The sequence below is a fragment of the Lampetra fluviatilis genome, chromosome 6 (assembly GCF_964198595.1).
Source record: "Lampetra fluviatilis chromosome 6, kcLamFluv1.1, whole genome shotgun sequence".
NCBI classification, from domain to species: Eukaryota; Metazoa; Chordata; class Hyperoartia; order Petromyzontiformes; family Petromyzontidae; genus Lampetra; species Lampetra fluviatilis.
The window spans coordinates 4,651,232-4,667,236 of NC_136280.1; the positions used below are offsets into that span (position 1 = coordinate 4,651,232).

Here is a 16,005-nt window from a genome sequence, read left to right on the forward strand (position 1 = left end):
ACTCATAAAAATATGAAATATCAAACGGAAACATTGCTCTCTAAAACTTAGGATCAGTCTCAGGCTACTGCAGAAAATAAATAGATATGATTATGCATGCAGTTACAGTTAAACGAGCAATAGATAAGAATACGTTGCTAACATCAACTCGTGAATGTCCGGCCCTGAACTGCGACAGTGGCACATACACATACAAATGCAACTGTGAATATAACCGCGTGTCGTTTCGGAAAGCAACAAAGAAGATGATTGTAGCAACAGCTCTCTCGCTGGTTCAGCAGTTCCACTGCTGGATGATATTTTTTCCGCCTGAGGACGACCGCTTGTGTTGCGATCGAAACGTCGTGATTTATTTTATTTTATACCTACGTGACTTTACAGAAAGAACCAAAGAGTATGGTTATAATATTGGGGCACTTACCAGGTGTAAAAGCCAGCACGTGCTCTCGGTGGAATGTTTATCCATAAATTCCCCCAAACGTAGATGCGACCACAGTTATTAAAACTATGCAACAGATGATGATGATAATCTTCTTCTGCATCGTTCAAACCGCCGAGGGGGGGGGGGGGAGAAGAAAAAAAACAACATCAACAAATAACAAAATGCCCACAAGAGTACATTGGCAGATATTTAATCATAAATCACTCAACTAAAAGGTAAAGATGCAGCCCTGTAATTATTCCTTGTTCATGCCACTGCTGAAAGAGCGCCTCCGCTAGTTGGAGCTATCCCCCCCTGGAGGGTATCTTTGGCCTACTCTTTTACGCTGGCCAAGAATGTGCTGGGGTAGGTGTGGGAGTACGCACACTTCGCCCCGACAACACGAGATCTGCCGATCGACCAGTGTGGAGGGGAGTCCCCATTTACACTGCTGGGGAGATAGAGGTGGACTTGAAACAACTTGCACCATCGTTGCAATGGCATAGATCGAACCGGTGACTCTGGGATTGGAAGTCCTGCGTGCTAACCATTGCACAACGGTATCATCTCGAGCAGAAAACAACTGTAACTGAAATAGAAATCAGAATTTTGATTTAAAGCTTTCGTTACTGCAGGGATTCATATTCTTGGTTCTTTCGGTAAAGTCACGTAGAAGGGAAATAATAAAATAAAAAAAAATAAAAAATGCTTACGACATTTCGACTGCAACACAAGCAATCATCACCAGGTGTGAAGACCACAGCAATAAAATTTGTGTTGCAGTCAAAACGTCGTGAGAATTGTATTGTTTTATATTTGTTTTATTTCCCTTCTACGTGACTTTACCGAAAGAACCAAGAATATAAATCAGAATGTTCAGAGAAGCAACTACACATCACGGTGATCTGCGGTGATTATGCAGCGCCAGGGAGGCACGCTGCCAAAACAAGATTTGCTGTGATGACTCTTCTTTTCCCAACAGTTCTCAACGTATCATTCAAATGACGATAACAGCTATGTAACCTGGGATAAAATTACGGTTCCCCTTGAATTTTAAAGATAATTTATTCCGTCTTGCATTTTCTTCACTTAATATAAACGCAACTGTCGGATCGCCGTCTCGTACGTATTGTGAGCGTGCAGCTTGTCAAAGGGAGAAAACGATTAGAGGTGACTGTAAATATGTATTCATCATTCTATCAATGTTCTTACCCGAACAAGACCACGCAAGCATGTTTAGCAATCTCAGACGTCTGAAAGATGTTGCTTATCCCATCACATGCACATTAATGCAAGTGTTTCGTATCATCTTCTTGGTTCTTTCGGTAAAGTCCTCAGGTGAAGACCTGGTCTTCACCTCAGGACGGCTGCTTGCGTTGTGGCCGAAACGTCGTGAGAATTATTTAATTATGTTTTATTTTTATTATTTTATTATTTCCCTTCTACGTGACTTTACCGAAAGAACCAAGAAGATGAATCCCTACAGTCACGAAAGCTTTAAATCGAAATGTTTCGTATCATTTCACAATAGTGGTGGCACGGTGAATTTTTTGCTATAAACCCGGTGGCCTGAGTTCAATCCCTGACCACGGTAAACATTTGGGGAATTGCGACAAACCAATTCACACGGTCGCCACTGTTTGAGGAGGCCTTCAACCAGCGGTGGATTGACAGAGGGCTCAAAACTATTTATTACAATGTCATAATACCACAATATATGGTTTCATGAAAATAACATTAGAGACCAAAAAAAAAATCACACTTTTTGGGGAAAACAAGAGATGGGATTTCCCATTGTAAGAAAGAGGTGTTGACCTCGAGATAATGGCGCATGTCTTGTAAGTTGAAGGCCCCGCATGCACAGTCCATTAAATACATTTACAAGGGAGCCCGCTTCGAAAAAAAGAATACGAATTAAACCAAATAATTGACGTGATTTGTGTGGTAGTTTGCTGAAGCGAACCACAGTACGGTGGCGTTTAAATCCAATTGCTGTAATGCGCATGGGGGGAATGGGGGGGGGCGGCGTGTGTGAGGATTGTTCACCTAATGTGCACCTTACGGCGGCTGCGTGTACTTACCCTGCGGGCCTTGCTCTGGTATTTGACAGCCTTCTTCGTGTCGGAGACAGCTCGTTCGACGTAATCCACGGAGTGCTCCACGTTGTACTCAATGCGGTCAATCATCTCTCCCTGCGCGTGTATCCATGGGTGCCGGTGTATGGCAAGGTGGTGGTGGGGGGGGGGCACGTGGTATAAAGGTGGTTTTTAATCGTAAACCAATTACAACGCTCTCTACGAACGATGAGAAACTCATCTTCTTGGTTCTTTCGGTAAAGTCACGTAGAAGGGAAGTAATAAAATAATAAAAATAAAACATAATAAAATAATTCTCACGACGTTTCGGCCACAACGCAAGCAGCCATCCTCAGGTGAAGAACAGGTCTCCCCGATAGACCTCAGGAGGACGGCTGCTTGCGTTGTGGCCGAAACGTCGTGAGAATTATTTTATTATGTTTTATTTTTATTATTTTATTACTTCCCTGTCTCCCCGACAGACCTGGTCTTCACCTGAGGACGGCTGCTTGCGTTGTGGCCGAAACGTCGTGAGAATTATTTTAATATATTTTATTTTTTATAATTTTATTACTTCCCTTCTACGTGACTTTACCGAAAGAACCAAGAAGATGAATCCCTGCAGTCACGAAAGCTTTGAATCGAGATGAGAAACTCATCGCACAAAACAGTGTGCGCTGGCTGGAAACAAATAATAGTTGTAGGTTATTGTATTCATCACAGTAGGTGAGCAAAGTGTCTGAAGGTGAACATTACAAGCAGCCAGCAACAAGCAGCAATATTAAAGTTTGACTAGATAACGGTTAACACTGTCAAGTTCAAGTCGATTTAATTTTTTGTTTTCACAAATGTAGCCTTGCTGTCACAAATCTGCCACTCAAAGCGCCATCGCATGAATACTCAACGTAAAATGAGAGCGTTGTAAACAATAACAAATAAATATGCACGTACTATCTATAGTTGACAAGTTGGTTTTCACTCCCGCATGCAACCCAAGCGTGCGTTTCAATCTTTCCGCACACATTCTCGCGGGGCATCTCCGGGAGTTGAATGAGTGAATCTCACAGCGTTATTTATGTACTGTTTGCCTTGCAGTCAAGTCTGCTGACTCATCAAAAGATCAAATTTGCCCATGGAGCATGTAAACACTTGCTGTTCCGTGCGTTAGTGCGAAGTACTTTTCTGTTTTAGCAACGACCTCGGCATTTTTCAAACCGGATGCTGTGTGCCTTGCTCAATTGGCGGTGTTTTGCAATGGCCGATTATATGATAGAGGCTGTCCATTTCGCATGATAGACTGGTGGTGTTCCTTCAGGTGGTAATGCCAGTAATCAGGACGTTATCACGCCACGCCAACCAAACACCGGCAGATAGACGAGTCCGTTGAATAGGGAGAAACCACGGGGTGGTTAGAGTGCTCCAAATCAACGGCTGCACGGCCAAACGCACGCAGCGCGCAGCAACTCGGAGGAGAGATGTATGAACATGGCCGGAAAGCCCGGTCAGGCGTGCACACACGCCTTCCCCGCGAAGACAAGAATGAACGTGCTGCAAAAGCGAAGTTGCCGTTAAAGAAGAAGGATCGGTGTCCGCTTCGGTAGAGCCCCCCCCCCAAAAAAAAACGCCAGCAGATTTTGTATCCACAAAGGGCAAGCTGCACTCGCTACGGACGGAAGTTGTGTGTGGACTGAACCGCATGAGTCACGTGGAGCACAATTGCCCCAAATTCCCGTTCAATTCAACTGATGGGTCTGTGTAAGCCTCGAGAGCTATTATTGTACGCGCAATGCACAGTTTTGCGTGGCATTACATCTTATCCGATTAGCACGGTGTGGCGTGAAAGAAGTTCAACATACATACAGACTAAAAAATCAGCTGTTGCGAGCACGTCTGCTCAGGCTCGGCACGCGACATTCAGGCTGAGGTCCGAGCTAGAAGAGAACGCTTCTGCCCAGGGCTGATATGAGCGGCTATTGAAGATGGAAACACTCCCCCCCCCCTCCTCTGGTATATAGATTTTTTTTTTAAACCTAGATTGAAAATTCATTTTTTTAGAACTGCTTTTCGTGTTTAGTTTGTTGTCTTTTCCCCGCACCTGCGATTAGCACGGTTGCCCACGCACGGTGCGAAGGAAGTTCAACGTACATACGTACAGACATGTTTTTTTTTATGGGGAAGGACGATCTGAATGTCAGCCTAACCTGGAAATCGCTTTATTATAGAGATCCTAGATACATATTCATTGGTTCTTTCGGTAAAGTCACGTAGAAGGGAAATAATAAAATAATAAAAATAAAGCAATACAATTCTCACGACGTTTCGGCCACAACGCAAGCAGCTGTCCTCAGGTGAAGAACAGAGCTGTCGGAGAGACAGCGTCCTAATGAACACTGCTAAGCTTGGCAGCGTATTTTAAGCTGGGTGGGAGGAGCAGAGAGCCTTGACAAAGGAATTTACATATCAACAGAGGAATTTAGCATGTTGACAAATGCAGATATGGGGTTTAGTCACTCCTTGTGGAATGTGTAGGCGGTGGGGGGGGGTCTCAATGTCAAATTATGCTCGTGTATTATGCATTTGTCATCAACATGCTAAATTCCTCTGTTGATATGTAAACTCCTTTGTCAAGGCTCTCTGCTCCTCCCACCCAGCTTAAAATACGCTGCCAAGCTTAGCAGTGTTCATTAGGACGCTGTCTTTCCGACAGCTCTGTTCTTCGTCTGAGGACGGCTGCTTGCGTGGTGGCCGAAACGTCGTGAGAATTTAATTGTTTAAATGTTCTTATTTTATTATTTCCCTTCTACGTGACTTTACCGAAAGAACCAAGAATATGAATCCCTGCAGTCACGAAAGTTTTAAATCAAAATTCTTATTTCTATTTTAGTTACAGTTGTTTTCTGCTCGAGATGCAATGTTTAACACGCAGGACTTCCTGGATAAAGAATGCAGGGCACGAGACATTCATGGGAAGTTTCGATGTAAAGCTTTCGTGACTGCAGGGATTCATCTTCTTGGTTCTTTCGGTAAAGTCACGTAGAATGGAAATAATAAAATAATAAAAATAAAACATAATAAAATAATTCTCAGACGTTTCGGCCACAACGCAAGTAGCCGTCATCAGGTGGGGAGCAGGTCTGTCGAGTAGACAGAGTAGACAGAGTCTGACAGAGTAGACAGAGTCTGACAGAGTCAGACTCTGTAAAGTCACGTAGAATGGAAATTATAAAATAATAAAAATTAAACATAATAAAATAATTCTCAGACGTTTCGGCCACAACGCAAGTAGCCGTCCTCAGGTGACTCTGTCAGACTCTGTCTACTCGACAGACCTGCTCTCCACCTGAGGACGGCTACTTGCGTTGTGGCCGAAACGTCTGAGAATTATTTTATTATGTTTTATTTGTATTATTTTATTTTTTCCATTATACGTGACTTTACCGAAAGAACCAAGAAGATTCATGGGAAGGTTTTTTTTTTTGATGTCGTCGTGTTGGCATCCCCACCTGACTCTCCACCAGCATGGCCATGTCCAAAAACATGTCGTGCAGCTCGCGGACGCTGCTCTCCAGCTTCATGATGTCAGAGTGGCGCGACTCGATCTCGCTCAGGGCCTGCTTGCTGATCTGCGAGTCGACGATGATCTGCGCGACAGGGTTCGTGAACGTCGTCATTCATCGCGATCGTCACCGGCACGAGTCGTCATCGGCGTCTTCATCGTCTTGGTTCTTTCGGTAAAGTCACGTAGAAGGGAAATGATAAAATAATAAAAAAATAAAACATAATAAAATAAAATATTATTATATTATAATAAAATAATAAAAATAAAACGTAATAAAATAAAATATTATTATATAATTTTATTATGTTTTATTATTATTTTATTATGTTTTATTAAAACTAAATAAAATAAAATATTATTATATTATTTTATTAAGTTTTATTTATATTATAATATAATAATATTTTATTTTATTATGTTTTATTTTTATTATTTTAATATTTCCTTTCTACGTGACTTTACCGAAAGAACCAAGAAGATGAATCCCTGCAGTCACGAAAGCTTTACATCGAAATTCGTCGTCTTCATCTTTTTCATTAAAAAAAATATTCACGTTTTTTTTTTTTGGGGGGGGGGGGTTTCCGAGGAGGTCCTGGCAAGATAGCAGCAGCACGTCGGTTCACAGCAAACAGCCAATTGATGATACACAACGTATCGAAAGACTACAATTGCTGACTAGAACGCAATACACATGGCATGGAAGGTAATATTAAATCAAAGTGATAACACGTTGTAAAACTGTGTTCCAATCGCGTGAAATTATGTAAGTACACAATTTGTGGCACTCGCGGGTACAGTATGAATCTCGTAATTATTACCTACTATAATCACCCAGGAATGTCTGTCCGTCCCGCGCGTGACGTCACTGCACACGAGGCCCACCCCCCTAATTCATATTCATGAGTGGGTGGATTTTTACACTAACGCAGAGGAAGGTCGTGCTGAATTAAATAATGTATTACGCAAAGTCGCTTCAAATATGACGTTTCTTTCCAGAAAGTGACGGTAAAAAATAAATCTACACAGCACAGTGCTACATCCGTGGGTGAAGTCACTGCAAAAAAGCCCCCCCCCCCTTCATTAATATTCATGCCCGCGTGGACAGTTACACGAACTCACTCCACATGCCGCACCCCTCCCCTCATGTATAATAATGAGCGGGTGACGTCACTGCACATGCCGCACCCCTCCCCAATAACCATTAGCGGGTGACGTCACTCCACATGGGGCAACCCCCCCCCCCCTCATTAATATTCATGAGCTGAACAATTTTTCATTTAAGTTTTCAAATTTACTGCAATATACACCCGTTAGTATGCACTACTAGCAAAAATAGCAAAACAGCTAGTAGTAATTATTTACCTTCGATTAAAAGACGTGATCGGATACAAGCAGGCTCATACTCGGATCTAACTGGTTCCAATCAGGTAGTGCTCAGTGAGAGAAAACTCTATGACCCAAGACAGACCTGAAAAAGGGAGCCTTGCACATATGTACTCTACCTCTAAAGCAGGGGTGGGAAACGTCCGGCCCGCGGGCCATATAAGGCCCGCGAAATCATTTGGTCTGGCCCTGCCAAGGCAACCGCAGGCGGGACTCGAAATTCAATAAATCGAGGAGCAAACCTGGAAAAGCAGTTGCGAGTAGCAACAACATCAATACCAGCTAACATCACACATCTCACTAAAGAGAAGCAGTTCCAGCCATCACATTAGGGGTGGGTTAATTCAATGTTTGACCAAATAAAACGGGCTAATTTTTAAATTGATAATTTTGTATGGCCCGCGAATGATGTTATAAATATCCAAATGGCCCTTGGCAGAAAAAATGTTCCCCACCTCTGCTCTAAAGTGATATATCTGACTGCAGAGCAGGGAAGACAATAGGTTTACCAGGTGAGAGGAGAGATATGGAGGTACATTCTCCAGGTATACTTGTACGGATTAAAACAAATTGCAAGTGGATTTTGCAATAACTTTCCAAAAGTCATCTAAGAAAGACTTTCCCACACGTTGCGATGACATTCTCGAAATTGGAAATGAAGCACAAAGCTACAAGCAAACCTGATTGAATAAGAAGATTGTAACATGAAATTAACAATTACATTCAGTAAGAATCTCATTAAAAGTATTATTCTGGGAAAAGAAGCACATAGTGTTATAAGGCGGACTTTTTCACCGTCTATTTAAAATCAAAAGTTGGGGGTAGGCCTTATAAACCACGGGTGTGCGTGCGTGTGACCAGATTTGTATAATATTATAAAAAAAATAAGCACAAGTTTGGGGTGTGTCTTACTCTCCGAAGCATCTTATACATTTGAGAAATCTGTAAACGATTATTTATCTTATGAAATCCAGGTGAAACAGCCTTGTTACAAAATCGGTTCAATAATTTTCGTGCAACACAAAGCATGCGGTACAATATTTTGCTTCAAAAGGTCTTCATCGATCTTTTTAGTTGGATAGCGTCAACACACACGCTCTTCCTACCGTGCCCAGCGTTGTTTTCGCGTTATTAATACAATTGTCCCACATCTCCGTATCCCCGCTGAAATGATGACATATAGCTCTCAATCACCGCCAATTGTACCAGTGAATGGCAACGTATTAAATTTAAATGGATTCTGTCATTTAATTAGCGCACTGGATGTGATGATATCGTGCACTTTGTAAACATATATAGTGTGTCACACAGCTCACCATACATTAATTATTCAACACCACTTCACCCTAAGTGGTCTCCGATGGACTAATGTGATGCAGAATGATATCAAATAAAAAAAACTCAGTGCAAGTATTATTAATACTGCCTTACTAACTAACTAACGTTGTCACCAATTCCAGATCTCATGAGTACAGAGAGGGCAGAGAGATTAACCGATAATAGTTTCAGATGATTCTCTATACTGGGCTGCCCTACAAATTTTTAATAAAGATAACAAACGATCAGTTTTTAATTGACATGTGTGACAGTTTTTTTCTTCCTATTAGCATATACCGAGTAGCATATATAAATATTACGTTTAGAAGACCTCAATGTCAATCAATTACGTTGGTTTGCCCAATTAAGTATGAGTTACCCTTTTCAAAACTGTCCATTGAAACAATAAAACAAGGCTACACATTTCTACAAAAATATTGTATAGAGGGTCTTTCTATATCGCAGCCTCTAGTGGGAGGCACTTCTAGCAGAATCGTCAAAATATGTATTTAATCTGGAGAAATCCGATGAGCTGTGAAGCTCTTCATCACAGATGTCCAATAGGGGCACGGGGTCAGAAATTCCCAACAACGAACAATGCGAAGGCACGATAGGAGTGCAAAGTATATGAAAGGTATGCAAATCACACAACATTTAACTAAGTTATCCTTCTTCTTGGTTCTTTCGGTAAAGTTACGTAGAATTGAAATAATAAAATAATGAAATAAAACATAATAAAATAATTCTCACGACGTTTCGGCCACAACCTGAGGACGGCTACTTGCGTTGTGGCCGAAACGTCGTGAGAATTATTTTATTATGTTTTATTTTTATTATTTTATTATTTCAATTCTACGTGACTTTACCGAAAGAACCAAGAAGATGAATCCCTGCAGTCACGAAAGCTTTAAATCGAAATTTAAGTTATCCTTATTCTACTGGGTAAAGCCCACTGAGCCATTAGCTTCTCTTTCAGAAGCGACCTGGCCACAAATGATAGCTCAGCGAAGTGGCTTATCACGTGGAAATTTATCGCAGCCAAATAATCTAAATAATTCTAAATGTGGAGGGAAAAACCGGAGGACCGGGAGAAAAAAATCCACGCCACTATGGGGAGAACACCCAAACTCCAAATATACATCCATAAAACAGTTTTTTTGGGTTAGATCGTGTAAATATATAAATGTGTCATTAAACCCGTCACCATCCGATACAGTCAATTAGTAAAGGGTTTGTCAGGTAATCAAAACGTGCCAAAGCCACAACATTTACAATCTGAGTACGACGTTTCACCAGTAATTACAACTAGCTTCATCAGGCGGCAGCCAGATTTATATATGTATGCGCTCTAACCCCCCAAAAAGCCTGTATTATGGATGATATTGGTCGCGAAAGCCTACGACGTATTAATCCAAATATACAGGCGTCAGCAACGGCATGAGCGGGCAATTGCAGGGCTGCACCTTTTTGTATTTTATGAGTGTTTTTTACGTAATGGAATCTCAAGGCTCTGGCTTTAAACAATTAAGGGGGTCACCGCAAACTGTAAATGTTTAATCCCTCTGTGTCCTCACCCCAGAAGAAAATATCGTTGGGTTTCCGCTCTCAAGCATATCCTCCAACTCCTCGTTCGTGGTTAATTTCCCAGCTGTGCAGACAAAGAGAGCCAGAGACAGAAGACATGGGACACGTTAATCATTGTAATTCCACATTCAATTACCCTCGATCATAATCCCATTCACACATTTACATGGGCCTCATCGTCCATTGGTGTATGAAGCATGTGTGTAGTTGGGTGCGCGTGCGTGTGTGTGCGCGCGTGCGCACGGCATGCGTGTTCACATACTGATCTGCAGCTGTCTTTGTATGCGCTGCTTGCAGCGCTCACGGTAGTCGGACTGCGTGGCATTATATTCGGACATCACTTCTACAAACTTGCGAGACAGCGTCGAATGCTGGCGGAAATATGGGGGGATAACAACAGAAATATTTCAGCAATTTTTTTTTTTTACAAAATGATTACAGTAGCGTATTGCGAAAGCCGAGTTCTTGCAAAAGTGTGTAACATCGTAATGTGATCCAACTGTTCCCTATTAACATACAGTGTTGGGCCAGATTCACGTTTTGACATCGTGGCTGTAACGCATCGTGTTGCCCCGTTGTTCCCTTGGTGAGACATTGTTTAATATTTTCCGTTATGTGAAATTGGCCAGTTTTCATTTTTGGTCGCGTTAAAATAAACGTCACGTGGTGGCTTAGTCATGAGCGCACTGTGCTATGAACTCGGGAAAAAAAACAACCGAGTTTAATTCCTGGCCACGGTCAACATCAGTGGTGAATTCAAATCTGAACTGGTCCTGAACCCCCTACGCACCCCCCCCCCCCCCATGCTTCACGAAACCATGCTGGCCAGGTTGGTGAAGTATGGTCAGCAAACGACCCCTCCGCCCCCATGAGTGACATGGCCTCAACAGGCGATCGACGAAAGGTTGGCATGAATGATAATTGTTCATTTTAATCGTGATAATCAACGCATACAAACATACATTCACATTCAAGGTCTGGCAGCCAACATATAGTTTGCTTGTTTCTTTGAATGGCAAAAACATTGTATTCACATTTATTTTGCATTATACATACGGCACAAGAATATCTGTTGCAACATCTAAGCGAATTAAACACTGATAAATGGGCTGCCTCATGGTTAATTTATTTTTAGACGCTAATTCGTGTTTTTTGTTGTCAACCAAAAAGCGTTGCCTTTAGCTGATGGAGGCGTCCACTCGGCGATCTCACATTATACTCGGGCAGCAAAAAAGAAAATAATGACTGCGACTTATCACCATAGCGACAGATGTGTCATCACCCAGGCCCGGTCCAAATTAAACTCCGTTGCAGCGGAGAACAAACAGCCCATGGCACAACGTGGACAATGCCCTTGTCAAGCAGAGCACCTGTGTTTTTCGTATCCTCATGTCAGCTGATGACCTGTTGGCTAATTCGTCCTGCTCGATGCTCGTCTCGATTGCTAGGATCAAAAGAGTGAGGGAGTGGAAGGCAATGGGTTTTGAAGGGGCGGAGAGGAGAGAGAGGTAGCCGTAAAGGAGATGTAAATATCACTTGCTGGTAAGATTTATTCGAGAAGATCGAATGAGAGTGAGTGCATATCAGGGCCGTGTGTTAGTTAATTACAACGAATCGCTGTATAATGCATTGCCATATTGCAAATTCCAAATCGAATAAGAAATGTTCTTTTCAAAAATGTGTGTTTTTTAAATGCGTACACTACGGAAGTTATTACCTACCAATTAATGAACGCTGCTACGTTATACAAAGCATTTTAAAAAATATATAAATGTGTCTCGTAGAAATCAAGTTGTTCACCTGATTTCCATGAAAGTCATACACTATTTAGCTAGAAACATATCAACAGATGATTGCCAAAATTACATATTGTGCGACCTGCTGCAACATTTACGTGTCATATGTTAGTTACTTTAATATCACGTAAGAAACATCGTAACGGCATATTCAATGTACAATTACTCTTGTAAACTATAGTATATCTCAGAAAAACTTTAACAATTGAACATATTCCAAATACTGGGATATTGTTATCCAGGGTAAAAAAAATAAAAAAAATTCAAAAAAGAAAATGCAGCGAATGTTATGTTCTGCACTTAGCTTCTGCTAAAATCCATGCTCCGAGAGCTACAAATATCCGTCTGACTGTCATCGTCACTCACGTTTCTCTCTGTAATGTACGAGGCATCAGTGTGGAAGCCCTTCCACCAGCAGTGCTGTGAGCAAGCAATTTCAAGGCTGCACCGTTACTTTTACTTATTTAGAAGCGCGTTATGAATATAAAAAAAAATATCCACGATACAAAATGTACAAAAACCTTTGATGCAATCACCATACCTTTCAACTTTGAGCGAACTTTATTCGCCGTTACTTTAATGTTAGCCAAGAGCTTTTCCAGCTCTTCCTTTGTCTCTGCGGAGGAGAAACTACAATGCGTCAATGCAATGGACGTGCAGCGAACCCCGCACCGGACAATCTGCACACGCACTCGGAGGCAATAATGTCGGTTCTGTGATTCTCGCCGATAAAGTCATTAATTAAATGCACATTCGGTTATTCTTTTGGTGCACTACCTCGTTTTCTTTTAGCAATGTCAAGTCATTTGCCCTCCACTGTGTGTTCAGTAGTTAGTTAAAAGGCTGAAGGGGCAAGTGAAAACATTCACTCCGTATTTCAGTCCATAGACTCACCCCCAACCCCAAACCCCCCCCCATGAGCAATGGCACGAGTCATTAATCGGTGCACGCAAAATCTTCCAAGTGATTTTGCTTCATCAACATATCGAGGAGATGTGCAAGAAAATAATGCTGAAGAACAACAGCGGCAAACGGCACGCAAGGTCCGCCACGATCGTACGCGTTGTGCCAAGTTGGCTTCGTTCTACGCAGCGTGATTCCACCACGCGTTACAAAACAAATAAAGGGTTATCCTTCAAATGGGCTCGCGTAATTCGCACGAGAGCAATTTTAATCGCCGTCCACGTTGTGCGCGCTCGTGCGAAAGTACTCGGGTCCACCCACTGTCGTCGGAGTTCGGTGCCGCCAGGATGGAGCTGTGTCGTTTTTTCACTTCTTCCACATTTTGTGCTATTTTCCCAACGTAGTCTCGAATCTCTTCCACCTAAAAAAAAAACAACGACGACAAAACACCATCAGACGGTGGTGCATCTCACATCAGGTCCTTCGGCTGCACCTCCGATTAGCTCGGTTGGCTACGTATGGCGAGAAAGAAGTTCAAATATACAGCACATTACGCACCACACACAACGCACGCGAGCCAGATGCTCTGTTGTTTTCGAGGCGCTGTAAGCCGTGGCGTGGACTTGCACGTTGAACAAGTGGAAAACGTACGCAGAGCAATGCCACCATTCTAGATTTGAAGCTTTCGTGACTGCAAGGAATCATATTCTTAGGTTTTTTCGGTAAAGTCACGTAGGTAAAACATCAAAATTAATTAAAATAAAATAAAATAAAAAATCACGACGTTTCGGAAGCAATACAAGTCTCCGTCATCAGGTGGGACCGTCACAGCTAATCCGGCTGTGACGGTCCCACCTGATGATGGAGACTTGTGTTGCCTCCGAAACGTCGTGATTTTTTATTTTATTTTATTTTTATTAATTTTGATGTTTTACCTACGTGACTTTACCGAAAAAACCTAAGAATACAATGCCACCATTCCCAACTGTTACAACAACAGCAACAACACCACGTTGGCTTGGGAAGCACACGTCGCTAAGAAGGGTTGATGGAAGAGACGGCCAAGCACAATGCCAGTGAGTAGCAGCCAATGTAACGGAACGCTCCTCCAGAGGAGATGTCCACTGATGATAAGGCAGCGAAGAAATCAGCTCGTGGGCAGGTGCAAGGCATTTTTTTGGAGAGACCTTCATTCGGCAGTGGATTAACCGTGGCTGATCGATAACGGGCATTGGCATCCCGATTGCAAAAACGTCACAATACTGCTGCTTTTCACTCAAGTTGTTGCTGGAGCGATGAATGTTGGTGGGTGTTGTACTCACGCGAGCACCACATACAACAACAGAAACGCCTGGTAATATTGTCCCAGAATGTTAGCATTGCGCGGAGATGAAACGTGTGTCAACATTATTACCTGACTGAAGAACTCATCCATGAACTGATCTCGGATCAAATTGACTGTGACATCGTCGTCGTCTTCGTCATCGCTGTCCTTTCCCTAATGGCATTAGGTGAACAGGACACTCTCGTTAACAGCTTATTACATTAGACACAACCACGCAGTGTGTGCATGCATGCATCCACTCACGGACGGTTTTCGAATACAGGATGCGTTTCACGTCCGTGCTTTGTGTAATACATCTCTGCGTCCTTCAACGTGGATATTATGATGCCCACATGCAATGCCTTATTGTATGATTATAATATTTTGTTTGTAACCCCCCCCCTCCCTCCATCCAGCTTCAATCAAAGTTGTTTGCAGAATGGCTGTGTTTGGCTCGCTGCAAATCTCCCCTGGGTGCAATAACAACCGACGGAACTGCTTCCGTGTGCAATAAGTACAGAAAAAAAAAGATTTCTGGTATCAATTCTATTGCACGGGGCCATTTATCCCGATGAGTGTGAAGCGATCGACTGGCGTCTCCCACCGTGACATATTTTATTGAATGCGTTTCAATCTCCATTTCGGGGTAAACCACACCCGCCGCTGCTGTTGTTGTTGTTGTTCCTGCCGCCCGTTGAATGGAGCGCTCGCAAATACCACTTGTGCCGCCGTTACACATTACACTGGTGAATGGCTGTGGTAAAACGCTACCTGCGCCGATTAAAAACTTGAAGTACAATGTTTTTTGTTTACATATAGGAACGCGTTTGTATAACGTGTCAACGCTTCTCCAAGCGTCCTGTAAATCACGACAAGGGCCAGACAACAACAGGCCCCTCGGGCCTGATTCATGGTGGGGCGCTGGCAGAGTGAGTTTTCCATTAACGCTTTGATATTGCGACGTTGTTTACAACGTCGCTTGGTTTACCTGGGAAACGGAGAGAACGACTGTGCACTATATTCAACGGATTCGGTTGCACTTTCGCTGTCGCTGGACATCGTCGGATGCTTCCGCCAACACGCGAATCGCACGTCGAGTAACACATTGCACGAGCTTAGTCATCCGACGGCTCGACGCAGTGACACGTTTGCCAAAAGAAAAAAGTTACAATACGCGACGTGAACCTACGCATCGAATAAAAGGCTGTAGCTTAACACGTACGTGACGAGTACACCCGTGTAAGATCACGTCTATCACGATAACCATAATGGTAATAATAACACTCGTGGCATTATTCTCATTTAAATGGGTGTGGCGGGTGAGCCACTGGGTTCAACATCGTATCCGTGAGCGCTGTCCGTGGTACCACCGATGGCGCTCTGTGGTAGCAGCTGCCGCTTCGGCCCCTAGACACGCGGCGAAAAACAACGAAGGTTTTGCGATCCCTTTTGTGCCACTCACCGCACGTAACTCCTGCATCCTATCCTTCATCGCAGCTCGCAGCGAGGCGAGGAAGTTTCCCAACGTGTCCAACTTTGCGCTGCACGGCCGCGACCTGCTCCTCTCCCTGTGTCGAACGAGGGACACAGACGTCGAGTCCATCCGATATCGCCGTCTCGCGACGGTGTCAGGGGGTGGTTGG

The 16,005-nt window shown here is 43.0% G+C and overlaps 1 protein-coding gene across 5 annotated transcripts; it reads right to left on the reverse strand.

Annotated features, from left to right (window-relative positions):
* Positions 1 to 426: 426 nt before the first annotated feature.
* On the reverse strand, positions 427 to 14,488 carry LOC144932899 (syntaxin-1A-like). Of its 5 annotated transcripts, none has more exons than XM_078857290.1 (9): positions 14,453 to 14,488; positions 13,360 to 13,459; positions 12,677 to 12,751; positions 11,710 to 11,783; positions 10,602 to 10,689; positions 10,330 to 10,403; positions 6,000 to 6,137; positions 2,503 to 2,613; positions 427 to 536 (listed from the first exon to the last, which is right to left on the reverse strand). In XM_078857290.1, the coding sequence occupies exons 1-9, from the start codon at positions 14,471 to 14,473 to the stop codon at positions 459 to 461; spliced, it is 759 nt and encodes a 252-aa protein (XP_078713416.1). In that variant the 5' UTR covers positions 14,474 to 14,488; the 3' UTR covers positions 427 to 458. The 5 variants fall into 5 exon arrangements, with proteins under 5 accessions (XP_078713416.1, XP_078713417.1, XP_078713412.1 ...); XM_078857291.1 differs by having other exon boundaries at positions 427 to 533; positions 10,602 to 10,710; XM_078857286.1 differs by having other exon boundaries at positions 10,602 to 10,710.
* Positions 14,489 to 16,005: the final 1,517 nt, after the last annotated feature.

Bases quoted from the DNA above. Each gene is read 5' to 3' on its own strand.
- LOC144932899 (XM_078857286.1), bottom strand. From the start codon at position 14,473: ATGGATGAGTTCTTCAGTCAG. The intron at 10,711-11,709 runs GTGCTCTGCTTG...TATTTCCGCCAG, and splicing joins TGAGGATACGAAAAACACAG to CATTCGACGCTGTCTCGCAA. The intron at 10,404-10,601 runs GTATGTGAACAC...TTGTCTGCACAG, and splicing joins ACAAAGACAGCTGCAGATCA to CTGGGAAATTAACCACGAAC.